This window comes from Oryx dammah, unplaced genomic scaffold (assembly GCF_014754425.2).
Source record: "Oryx dammah isolate SB20612 unplaced genomic scaffold, SCBI_Odam_1.1 HiC_scaffold_21, whole genome shotgun sequence".
In the NCBI taxonomy this organism is placed as follows: domain Eukaryota; kingdom Metazoa; phylum Chordata; class Mammalia; order Artiodactyla; family Bovidae; genus Oryx; species Oryx dammah.
The window spans coordinates 7,920,349-7,934,210 of record NW_024070205.1 but is presented as its reverse complement, the minus strand read 5'-3'; the positions used below and the strand labels follow the sequence as shown (position 1 = coordinate 7,934,210).

Genomic DNA, 13,862 nt, shown 5'->3' with positions numbered 1-13,862 from the left:
GACTCGATGGACATGAGTCTGAGTGAACTCCGGGAGATGGTGATGAACAGGGAGGCCTGGCGTGCTGCAATTCATGGGGTCGCAAAGAGTCGGACACGACTGAGCGACTGAACTGAACTGAACTGAACTTACTCTTTTCTTGGGTTAGTGCTGCAGCTCTAATACTGATTAGTATTCACAAATCTGACAGCTGCCCCTTCTCACTTCATTAAAGGTTCCTAGAAAGTGCTGGTCTCGTTCTTTTTCTGAAGAAAAAGAACCTTCTCTAATTCCCTTACCCTATAGTCACCCTTGTCTGATTTCTCGACACAAACGAACGCTGTATGACATACATTACAACATAAATCCATCCGTGATACTTTGGTGATCACTGTCTCCAGACGGTCTTGATTTAGCTGAAATGCATTGCTATAGAATTCAGCTGACCTAGGAGAATGGAAGCTGACCAGCTGCAGCAGGAGCTCCTTCTGGAAAACAGTGATGGCCCTTAGAACTTCTCTGATTCTACTTTCTTGGATGAGGGACCTCCTGGGCAAGAGATTTCACTGTAACTCACACATTCTTCAGGGCTTCCCTCATAGCTCAGATGGTAAAGAATCTGCCTGCAATGTAGGCGACCTGGGTTAAATCTTTGGGTTGGGAAGACCTTCTGGAGGAGGGCATGGCAACCCACTCCAGCATCCTTGCCTGGAGAATTCCATGGACAGAGGGGCCTGGTGGGTTACAGTCCATGGGGTCGCAAAGAGTCGGATACAACTGAGCAACACCCTTTCACACTCTTTTAAGCAAAAGTACACTGCAAACAGAAACCAGCTTTCTTTGGCTGAGTGATTTTTCTCCACACCACACAGGCCTGACTGTGAGCAGAGCCAGCCCTTTCTTCTAGATGCCCTGGTTCCACTTCCCAAAGTTCAGTGCTGTACAGAACTGCCCGAGAGCACAGAAATGAAGCACTTTAGACAGCTGAGTGCTCAATATTAAGTCTGCTGTTGATTCTCCCCCAGCCCTCCACCACCAACCACCGCCTGACAAAAGGATACACCAAAGCCCCATTCCACCTACTGAAAAGATCTGCATTTTAAGGGCCGGTGTAAACTGTTCACTTAAAGCCTCTAACTAAACTACCCCTTTCACCATCAACAGTTTGATGGGAAATCAATTCTGGGGTGGGGCAGGGGTAATTAGAGACTGTAATCTCTAACTGTTGTAAAAAGCAAGGGAAATACACACACACACACAGATACACACACAGACACACACACACAGACACACACACACACAGAGACACACACACACAGACGCACACACACACACAGACACACACACACACAGACACACACACACAGACACACACACACATACACACCCTCATCTGACTCAAGCCACTGCTAGAGACTAGCATGCCCAATTGTGGCTTATCTGTCCTTCAAATGCTTCTAGCATTTGAGGAATTCCATTCAGCTCCTAGGGATTGTTCTTTCTCTAGGAAGCTGGTGGCTGTAGAACAATGTAGTGGTGAACGAGTGTGGAGAAGGGAGCAGAAAGGCTGGGCTTCTAAAGATAAGAGAATCTAACAGTAAGCAGCTCTCAGATGTGCACACGGACGCGACCACAGGCAAGAGACGAGGTGCTGGTTTTCCCATGAGGTGCTCCAAGGGCCTCCTCTCCTCTATTCCAGTTCCCACTCAGGGAACGAAAAAACGTGGTTTAAAAATAGCCCAAGTAAACACGTATCATATATGTAAATAGGGTGCAAAGCAACAGAGGACAAAAATGACCTTCAAACCTCCATCACAGACAGAGCAGCTCATCTACAGCTCCTTAGGAATTCTGGGGTCTATCCAGACAGGCACCAGGCACGCAATTTGCATGGGAATCCTTAGGGCTTCCCGGAGAGGCAGAAGCCCCAGCCTGAGACAGAGATGCTCCAGCAAAAAGCAATGTATAAGCTATGTCCTTGTGTTTGATCCAACACGGAGCAACAGCTGAGGAAGCAGGGGGCCTGAGGACTGAGGCGCTGTGGAGTCTAACCCTGAGGGGTGCCTTCAAAAGCCCTCCAGCCCCGCCCTGTCCAGAGTCATGGAGAGGTTTATCTCAGGCACTAAGAAAGCAGACTCTGCAGGCCCTCACGAGCCCCTCCCCGCAGTCTCAGCCTAGGAAGAAAACACCGGTGTAAGCCTGAGAGGAAGGAGTGGGCCAGGAGACTCAGAATCCCAGGAGGAAGGCAGGGAGTCGACGATCTGCTACAACCCTGGCCACAAGTAACATAGGAAAGTGTTAGCTGCCCAGTCATGCCCGACTCTTTGTGACCACCATGGACTATAGCCCACCAGGTTCCTCTGTCCATGGGATTCTCCAGGCAAGAATACTGGAGTGGGTTGCCATGCCCTCCTCCAGAAGATCTTCCCAACCCAGGGATCGAATCCGGGTCTCCTGCATTGCAGGCAGATTCTTTACCACTGAGCCATCAGGGAAACCACATAGAAAACAAAGGTCAAGTATAACATGCAGCCCTACCAGGTTGCATGTTCGGAGCCTCAGCTGAGTCATGACACCCACTATCCTTGCTGGCTATCTAGACAGGCTTGCCTCCTGCAGGGCCTAGGCACTTGGGTCCTTCCACAAGGCTTTCCTAACTGACAGGACCCTAGCGGCCCTCTCCATGGGCAGCGAGCTCCCTGGTTCCAAGGGCAAGGCCAGCTGTTCAAACACAGGATTGGTAGCCTTCATCCCCAACCTGAACAGGGCCCCATATAACTAACCAGCCATCTTGCAACCAAACTCCTCTAATCACAAAAGTAAGTGGCAAAAATTACTTCCAGATTGGCAAAGCCCATCCTTCACGAGAGGTCCGTGTGTTAAATGAACATGAAAGAATTCATCTATTAATGAGCTGCTGTATCCTTTTCTCACTAGCTGGGATTAGTGACAAGTGATAAGAACGGGCGTGCAAAGGAACAAACAAAAGCCCAAAGATGAATATGCTCAACTATATCTGTATCCCACTTTAAGACCACCTACTATATGTATATATATATAAGAGAAAGAAAAGAAACTGGAGGCAGTAATTCAAATAATTTGCTCCATATTTGCTTAAATATCAGGGCTCCCTGGTGTCACAGAGTTTATCTGGAAAAACATTAATTGCTTGTCACTGAAGATTAAAGAAATGAAAATAAAATATCTGTGAAATAACTCAATAAAAAGCACAGTTCCTTTTCTAAAATGTCTTTAACTGCAACTTTTCAGGAAGACAGCTATTCCATGAGAGGTGAGCCTGGGCTCTGTGAAGCCAAATGACCTAAGATAGCTGCTGTTCATGAGAAAGTAATCAACGATAACAGAAAAATGGTAGAATTTATAAATAAATCCAAGAGCTTGTTCTTCAAAAAGAGAATCCATCTATCAAATAGACAAAACCTTTAGTAAATTTCCTAAAACAAGAGAAATGAGACACATGGGGTTCAAGACATTCTAAGAATATGATATACAACCGTATGTTAGTACATTTGAAAACGTCAATGAAATTGAAAAATATAAATGCCACTGACTTGAGAAGAAAACCTAAATATACCAAGAATCCTGAAAGATACTGAAAAGTTTTTAATGAATCTACTTAAAAAGAGGCTTCACGGCTAGACAAATTTACAAGCGAACATCAAAATGTAATACTGTTCAAGCCGTTCCATATTATAAGAGGGGGAGCTTCCTCATTCATTTCAGAAAGTTAACAAAATGCTGATATTGAAACCTACAGAGGAAACAACAAAACTGTAGGCCAACTAATCTCATTTCAAAATTATTAATATTTTTTAAACAAGGAAACAAGCAGTGTATTTAAGAATACCCTAGTCACAGTAGGTTTGTTGTAGGAATCCATATAAATCATACTGGAAAAATCTTTAAGTGATATTGTTAGGTAGGTAGAATGGGGAAAAGGAGTCCAAAATGGCGGTGGCTACAGACAAGGAAGGGAAAAGCCCGTGAAAATGAAACAAAAGAAGGTCCGAGGACCAGAGTGAGGACCTCAGGTAAAACAAACAACACTCCTGGCTGGCCCAGTTTACATAGGACAGGCCCAGGGAGAGATAAACATATAAATAGAGGAGCCAGAGCCCGCTCTCTCTCTCCCGCGCGCTGGGGCGCTCTTCTCCTCCTGTCTTTAGATCAACGTGCCCTCACGCCTCAAAGATGGATTTTCCTGCTATCTTCTAAATAAAATAGAGCTGTAACACTGATTTGTCTAAGAGCTATAACACGGTTCATTTGAGACCTGAGAGCTATAACACGGTCTATCCAAGACCTGAGAGCTGTGACTCGCCGAGGGGGCTTTAATGTCCGTCACTCCAAATCTTTGTTGTGATGAGACAAAGAACCGAGGAACATACACTCGCGTGACAATATCAATAGGCTGAGAAAGGAAAACTATGTGATCATCTGAATAGATACTTTAAAAAATGGATAAAATTCAACATATATTGCTTATCTTAAAATTTTAGTAAAAGGGAGCAAAGTATACCTTAACATGATTTTTTTCCCCCAGACCAAAGCTTATTCAGTTATCACTAACAGTAAAGCAATATAGGAATTTCCATTAAAGTAAGGATTAAAATAAGCATAGCATTCTTTTCCAACTACTCCATTGTTCTAGTAGTCCTGGTTAAGTAATAATGGATGAAGCAAAAAGTGAACGTTGCTCAGTGGTGTCCGACTCTCTGCGACCCCATGGACTAATCAGTCCATGGAGTTCTCCAGGCCAGAATACTGGAGTGGGTAGCCTATCCCTTCTCCAGTGGATCTTCTCAAGCCAGGAATCAAACCAGGGTCTCCTGCATTGCAGGCAGATTCTTTATCAGCTGAGCCATCAGGGAAGCCCAGATGAAGCAGACCCATTATCATTATGTATGGATGATATTATCTAAATACAAAACCCAGGAGAATCAAATGATAAATGTCAAACACTAAGAGAATTAAATAACTGTTGTAACATAAAATAGAGAAATCAAAACAAACACCTTTACTACAGACCAGACATAATCAGCTAGAAACTACAGAAAATACAACTAGAAAACATCCCAATTACAAAAGGAAAAAAAGACTTAGAAACAATCTTAACAGGAATTTTAACAGGCCCTATTATGAAGACACCATAAACTTTTACTAAGGGAAATAAGAGAAACCTTGAGAAAAAAATACCATACTCCTTGATGAAAAGACACAATGTTATAAGATTTTAAATTATTTAATGACATTTTTTTCAAACTTGACAATTTCAAACACGGATCTGGAAGAGTAAACCAGAAAGAATAGCTAAGAATGGAAATAAAGAAAAAAGAGTGGTAACTTACTCCACCAGATACTCAGACATTCAAAAAGCAAAAATAATTAAAACAGCACAGTACTGATGTAAGAACTGATTGAAAAATCAATGAAACAGAAGAGACAGCCCCCGGAAAAGACAGCCCCCAAACTGTGTGTGTGCATATGTCTGTGTGTGTATACATAAAAGAATTTAGTACATGCTCAAGATTGCATTAAAATTCAGTAAAGAAAGACTTAGTTTATAGTGTTCAGTTATCTAGGTGGGAAAATAAATAATTCAACTCTTCACTTCATACCATATATCACATACACGTGAGATGGACTGAAGAATAAAGGCTGAGACTACAATAAGATAGACATCCTCCAACAGAAAGAGTGTTAATTGACACAGAATTCCTAGAGAATGATCTGGGTGTATCTATCAAGAACCTTAAAATCTTTTTCATGTAGTTTGACTCTATAATTTCTCTTCTGGAAATCCTTCTGAGAAAAACAATCAGACACAAGAGTACAAACAGATTTCTCACAAAATAAACAAGCATTCAACTCATGAAGTTGAAATGAGAAGGAGCAGAGCAAATCTAAAGAAACAATAAGTAAGTAAGTGAAGTCGCTCAGTCATATCCGACTCTTTGCAACCCCATGGACTGTAGCCTACCAGGCTCCTCCCTCCATGGGATTCTCCAGGCAAGAGTACTGGAGTGTGGTGCCATAAGGAAGGGAATAATCAGATAAGGGCAGAAATCAATGGGTTGGAAAAGAAAAAGAAACAACTGAGAAACCTAACAAAGCCAAAGCTGAAAAGATTAGTAAGATCTCTAACACAATTGATCAAAGGGGGAAAAAAAAATAGGAGGGAGGGAGAAGAACATAAGAGGAAGGGAGGTATGGAGTGAAGGAGAAGATGCAAATAAATACAATATATAAAGAGAGAAAAGCCAACTAGAGACACAAACAAAAATTTAATGAGTATTATGAACCACTATATACTAATCAAGTTGAAAACCTCCATAAAATGCACAGATCACTAGAAAGCTACAAAATGTCAAAAAGGGGCACAAGAAGAAATAGAAATTTGAGTAAAACCAATAGGTAGCAAAATGAAACAGCAGGCTAAGACTTTCCCTTCCAGATGCCTTTCCAGGAGATCGCCTATCACCAGGGGTTTTTCTCTGATGAGAATTCAACTGTTTTCATCTCAAGAACTGCATTAAGCTGATATGGACAACAAAACTTCATGGTCCTCTCTCAGGCAGAGGCATTCATTCTTTCAAAGTTACTGCGTGGTTCATTGTAGCTTTCCTCAAATTAAGCGCAATCAGAGAGACAGACATAAAAATAATTTCTACATATTCTAAACCATAAGACACAAACGTAATGCAGTAGGTCTGGACGGGCCCCCATTCTCCAGAATACCAGGAGAGAGGTCACCCAGCACAGATCATCACCACCCTCTCCACCTGCAACAGCACTTCCAAGCACTTCCATATGACTTTGGGATGCTCTAAGTAGAATTTTGGTAGAGTTGGGAGGAAGGAGGTGTGTGTGTGTTCTGTTCAGTCCCTGCTGTTGATTTACCAAGAGATCCCATTTGACTAGGGCTGTTAAAATCAGTCCGCTGTCCCTCATGGTTGGACAACCCTGCTACTGCTGATGAGGAAGAAAACAGTAAATTAGACACCACCTCTGTGCCCAGAGAAGTCAGACGTGCAAATGCCCCCTGGTGGCATTTCACTTAACAAATAAGCTTTGAGCTTTTAATATGTTCTAGGCCCTGTATTTTGGAGGAAGCAATGGCACCCCACTCCAGTACTCTTGCCTGGAAAGTCCCATGGATGGAGGAGCCTGGTGGGCTGCGGTCCATGGGGTCGCTAAGAGTCGGACATGACTGAGCGACTTCACTTTCACTTTTCACTTTCCTGCATTGGAGAAGGCAATGGCAACCCACTCCAGTGTTCTTGCCTGGAGAATCCCAGCGATGGCGGAGCCTGGTGGGCTGATGTCTATGGGGTCACACAGAGTCGGACACGACTAAAGCGACTTAGCAGCAGCAGCACCAGGCCCTGTATTTGCTTCAGAGACAAACACTCCAAAAAATTCACAGAAGAGATTTTTCCCAGTGGACCTATTTCCATCATGTGGGTTAAGCAGCACTTTTTCCTGAATTAGACAGGAAGACATGGAGCCAAGAAGACTCAACGTCACACCACTGAACACACTTTGGCAGGGGGATCTAGTTTCTGTGAGCTGCATGGGCAAAGGCATTAGAGGAAGAAGACATTCCTTGGGAGTGGCCACACACTTCGGCACTGACATTAAAAGACAAAGGCATGAAAGATAAAAGAAGCCCCAGGCTAGGGTGTGGTCAGTAAGAAGGCAAACAGGACACAGCCTCTGGATCAACCCAGGTGCAGAGTAGTTTTGTACCCTCCACAGAAGGGTCCTCTCCCACCTCTGTCCCAGTAGCTTTCTCCACAGAGAAAGGAAAAGTTTTATTCCAGTGAGTTGAAAGCTTAAGGTTTGAAGTTTTACCATACAAAGGATAAAAGAGCTTCCCCTGTAATGCAAGCCACTTTAGGAAACTAAATTATCAACAAACATGAGTGGCAGAACAGAATAAAATATTGGGTCTAGTGTTGGACAAAACTGTTCCATCATTTTTCAGCTGTGTGGCCTTGGACAAGTTATATTTTTCAACTTTGGTATCCCTGTTTGGGTAAAGAACTGTAATACTCGTTGTGGTAGAGGCTGCTAAAGATGACCACCATCAATCCCTTCTCTCCCTGTCTATGGCTCCAGCCATAAAAAGCCATAGTCTTTTTTCTGTTTGAATCCAAACTGGCCCTAAGATTCCCTTTGACCAATAAATGAGGCAGAAGTGACATATACCACTTTCTAGGTTGTATTCTAAGAGATCTGCAGCTTCTGGCTTTATACACACGCAGTGCTCCTTCTTGAAAGCCATGTGGGGAGCCAGGTACAGAGAACTGTAGCATTCCAGCTGACAGCCTCCAGCCGAGCTCTTGACTGATACCCAGTCATGTGAGTGAGCCATCTTGGACGTTTCAGCCTAGCTCAGCCACCAGATGACTGAGGCCCAGCTAACACACAAAGCAGAAGCGCTGCCCAGCTAGGTCCAATCCAGATTTATTAAAAACAAAGTCTCACAGGACGTGAAAATCAGTCCATGCAATCCGTCACAACAGACTAAAGAAAAACCACATGATCATACCAGTAGATGCACAAAAACCATTGAAAAAAAAAATGCAATACCCATTTAGGACCTAAAACTTCCAGCAAACTAGAAATAAGAGAGGACCCTTCTTAACTGGGTGAAGAAATTTGCAAAAACCTACTAACATCATACTTAATGGTGAGTAGCTAGAAGCTCTCCTGCTCAGATCAGGAAAAGGTAAGGATGTTCCTTCTCACCACTGTACTGGAAATCTTGCTAATGCAATAAGGAGAAGAAAATGAAATAGAAGGTAAGCAGAATGTCAAGAAGAAATAAAATTGTCTTTGTATGCCAATAACATGATTGTCTATCTAGAAAAAACAAAGAAAAAAAAAAAACTAAAAACCTAAAAACTAAAAACTCAACCTAAAAACTCCTGGAACTAACAAGCAATTGTAACAAGGTTATAGGATACAAGGTTAATATACAAAAGTCAATGGCTTTACTATATACCAGTAATGAACAAGTAAAATTTGAAATTAAAAACAGCACCTTCAAAATATAATATTTAAGTAACAAAATATGTGTGTTATATGAGGAAAATAACAAAACTCTGACAAATGAAATCAAATAACAAAATAAATAGAGATATATGTATTGCATGCTCATGGATAGAAAGACTCAATATTGTCTAGGTGTCCGTTCTGCCATACTTGACCTATATATAGTCAATACAATCCAAATCAAAATTCTAGCAAGTTATTTTGTAGATACCAACAAACTTGGTATCTTCTTGGTACAGATTCTAAAGTTTACACAGAAAAATAAATAAATAAACAAAGTTTACACAGAGAGGCAAAAGACTCAGAATATACAACATAATATTGAAAGAGAAAAATAAAACTGAATGACCAATACAATCCAACTTCAAGACTTTACTATAAAGCTATGATATGCAAGACAGTTTGGTATTGGTAAAAGAACAAAGAGATCCACGCAACAGAATAAAGAGCCCAGAAATAGACCCACATAAGTTTACTCAGCCAGTCTTTATGACAAATGAACCAAGGTAACACAATGGAGTATCTCTTCAACAAGTGATGCTGGAACAAATGAACAACCACATGCAAAAAAAAAAAGAATCCAGACACACACAAATGAATATCACAAACGGATATCATAGATCTAAATGTAAAACACAAAATTATAAACTCCTAAAGGATAGTATCGGAGTATGCAATGACTTTTTAGATAAAACACCATAGATACACTTTTTAGATACAACACCATAATCTATGAAAGGAAAAATTGATAGGTTGGGCACATTAAAGTTAAAAACTTTTGCTCTGTGAAAGACACAGTCAAGGGAATGAGAAGATAAGCTACAGACTGGGAGAAAATACCTGCAAAAGACATATCTGATAAAGGATTCTTATCTAAAAGATACCAAAAAAAAAAAAAAAAACTGCTGAAAATCAACAATAAGAAAATGAACAATTTGATTTTAAAATGGGTAGAAGTCCTGACCTGACAGCTCACCAAAGGATTATACAGATGGCAAAGAAGCGTTCGAAAATATGCTCCACAGTACACATCGTCAGGAAAATGCAAATTTAGACAATAATGAGATACCAGTACACACATATTACAACGGCCAAAATCTAAAACACTGACAACACCAAATGCTTACAAGGATGTGGAGCAACAGGAACCCGTTTTTGGTGAGAATGCAAAATGATATATAGCTACTTTGGAAGAAAACTGGCAGTTTCTTATAAAAAATAAACATCCTCTTAACATACAATTCAACCACTGCTCCTCAGTATTTACCCAAAGGGAGTAATGGGTGTTGTAATGTCCATACAAACACCTTCATACAGGTTTAACAGCAGCTTTATTCAGAATCGCCAAAACTAGGAGGCCACAAGATGCCTTTAAATCAGTGAATGAGTATTCAGACAATGGAATATTGTTCACCACTATATTAAGACAATGGAATACTGTTCATCACTAAAAAGAAATAAGCTCTCAAGCTGTGAAAAGTCAAGAGGGAACTTACATGCATATTAAGTGAAAGACACGATTTCAGATTCCAACTATATGATATTTTGAAATAGGTCAAATTGGTGAATTTCCTGGCAGTCCAGTGGTTAAGACTCTGCAGTGGACCCAGGTTCTGATCCCTGGTCAGGGAACTAGGATCCCACAAGCCGCATGGTGTGGCAAAAAAAAAAATGTTTTTTTTTTTAATGAAAATAGGTGAAACTGTGAAGATGGTAAAAGGATAAGTGGTTGCCAGTGGTTAGAGGAGGGAGGGATGAACAGACAGAGCACAGATTTTTAGGGCCATGAAACTCCTCTGTATGATATTATTGATATAATGATGTAAACATGTAACTTACATTTCTTGAAATTCACAGAATGAATATCACCAAGAATGAACCCTACAGTAAACTATGGACTTTGGGTGATAATGATATATCAACGCAGGTTGTCAACTGTAACAAATCTGGTGCAGGACGCTGGTAGTCAGGGCGGCTGTGATTGTCTGGGACACTGAGTGCACAGAAGCTCTTTGTACTTCCTGCCCAATTTTGCTGTGAACCTAAAACTGCTTTTAAAAAAATAATCTATTTAAAAGGGGAAAAAACCTCACAGAACAGTGACTGATAGCAAACGGCAGTGGCTGTTTTAAATCACAAAGCTTCAGGGTGATCTGTTATGTAACAATGGATAACAAAGACACCCCATTTATGGAAAAGACTGATGACTAACTGCTAACACCCATTCTTTCTTTCCTCTTCTATAAAAGAACCTTTCAGTTCCAAAGATTACATTTACTAGCTTCCCTCACAGTTGAGTCCACAGGGCTAGGATCTAGGGAACAGTACCTGGATGAACACGATAAAGGAACTTTCAGGGTTATGCTCTGGAAAAGAGGGTCTGTCCTCCCCATCACTTCCATGCTTCCTTCTGGGAAAAGAAGTGAAGATGGCATTTGAGCTGGAGCAGCCACCTCATGTCATGAGAGGGGAACCACATGTCAAGGACGGCAGGGGAACGTGGCAGAAGGAGCCAAGGTCGTGGGTGCTCTCCAGACACCATACCATCCCTGACTACAGTCATTGTGGAGGCTGTGTTTCTGCAGCCAAGCCTGTCTCCCAAGTAATACACCACATCTCAGGGCTGCCCTAAGGATGGAATAAGACAGGTACAGAAAGAATCTAATAAGGTGCCTGACACAGAGCAGATGAGCTCCGTGCACATGGGGCCTGAGAGCTGAGAGCCTCCAGCAGGGGAATGCAGCTATTCGGATGGCCTTGACCCAACCGTCTTCATCTACTTTCAACGGTCAGTCTCTGTGACCAAGCCCACAGCTCTGAGCAAGACATGTGTAGAATGGGAGCAAGGCTGATCCCGCCGATACGAACCAAGCCCAGGGATCCATGCGGAGGCAGACACCCAGAGCTCAGCACTGCCAACTGTGCTCCCTCAAACCCACCTTTGCCATTTTCAGTAAGCACAACTACTTTCAGCAAACTCTCCTACCTTCAAGATAAAGTCCAGACTCCTCAGCCAAAGGAGAAGGAAATGGCGACCTACTCCAGTATTCTTGCCTAGAAAAATCCCATGGACAGAGGAGCCTGGTGGGCTGCTGTCCATAGGGTCACACAGAGTTGGACACGACTGAAGCAACTTAGCAGCAGCAGCAGCCTCAGCCAAAGGAATACACAGAGTCATTCACAGCCTATCCCCACTCCTTGATCTAAGCTTAATCCTTGGCCCCCTCCCTCCAAGCACCAGCCCTACCCAACGGTGCAGAGTTCCCAGGCCATTCTGTGTCTCCTCACACCCCAGCGGCATGGCACACAGTTGTCCATTTGCCTGCAAACCCACCTCTGTCCACAGAGCCTCTGCCCTCTTCTCTACTTGGCTGACTTCTGTTCTTCCTTAAGACAAGGCTCACCATCACCTCTAGGAAACTGTCCTTGGCTATGGAAGAGACCACTCATGAAACCGCCAAAATTCTCTCTTCCATTCCTCCCCAGTATGGGAAGTTTTATGTAACACACAGCCACCGAGCGAACCACAGTATATCCCAGCCTACCAGCTGGGGCCATGGGAATTGATGCTGGTCAACTGGTGTAAGCAGAAGTGACATGGCGATGTTTGTTCCAAGATGCCCTTAAAGGAAAGGAGCGCCCATCCCCCTTCCAAGGGCTTGGTAACAGTTCCTCTTCAACATGTGCACAAAAGCACGGCAGACAGCAGGACAAGAAGAGGAAGGGAGTCCAGGCCTCCGACACCGTGGGCAGCCTCCACGTGGCCAAGAGGAGCAGTGGCAAGGGAGAAATTTAAGAGGTTACTACTATTCATCAATGCAAAGCACCTCCACAGCCTTCAGTGGCCACTGAACCAAACCTTCCTGCTTCAGAGGACCAGCCACGGGATCACCTAGAAGATCCAAGATTAGGGTGGAAACCTCCACCGACTCAGGCCATCGATTCAAATTGTCCAAGACCAGGGGAAAGCAAAGCAGAGCTCAAGCCATCCCGTGCCCATGAGGCCGTCTTTCTGAACCTTCCACCTCTGAGCACTCCCACCCCACCTTGCTTTTCTGACACAAATTTAGAAAAATTAAGACCTTACCTCTGGAGACTTTGTAGACTTCATAGAAAGAATAGAAGTGGAAGCCTATGGAAGCTAACAGGTAAAAGGACAGTTCCCACCAGGGCAGCATTGCTCCTGTGACAAAGGGTCCTGTGGCCCACGCCGAGAGTTTCTAGGAAGAGAAACAGAAATAAAAGCCGTAAGCCAAAAACACACACTAGAGGACAACGCCGCATCCCCAGTCTCCAGCCAGTTCCCTTGTTCTCCCAGGGACCATCACTCAGCAAGACGCAACCCTTCCCCCCAGGGACACCTCCTCCGCCATGACCTCATCCCACCTGATCACATCTCACACACACACACACACACATATACACATCACACACACACACATCTCACACACACATCACACACAACACACCTCACACACACACACATCACACATACACATCACACACACATCACACACACATATACACACATCATACACACATCACACACACACATATACATATCACACACACACATCTCACACACACACACATCACACACATACACATCACACACACATATACACATCACACACACACACACATCACACACACACATATACACACATCATACACACATCACACACACACATATACACATCACACACACACATCTCACACACACACACATCACACACATACACATCACACACATCACACACACACATATACACATCACACACATCACACACACACACACATCA

General features: G+C 42.9%; 1 protein-coding gene across 2 annotated transcripts in view; it reads right to left on the bottom strand.

Moving 5' to 3' along the window:
• The window catches only part of HHAT (hedgehog acyltransferase), a 362,562-nt gene that overhangs the window by 332,418 nt on the left and 16,282 nt on the right, over positions 1–13,862 (bottom strand). For both annotated transcript variants that reach the window (XM_040263100.1, XM_040263101.1), the window contains exon 2: positions 13,148–13,280. In XM_040263100.1, coding sequence (XP_040119034.1) covers positions 13,148–13,238 — 91 coding nt within the window. In that variant the 5' untranslated portion in view covers positions 13,239–13,280. The remainder of the gene's footprint in view (positions 1–13,147; positions 13,281–13,862) is intronic.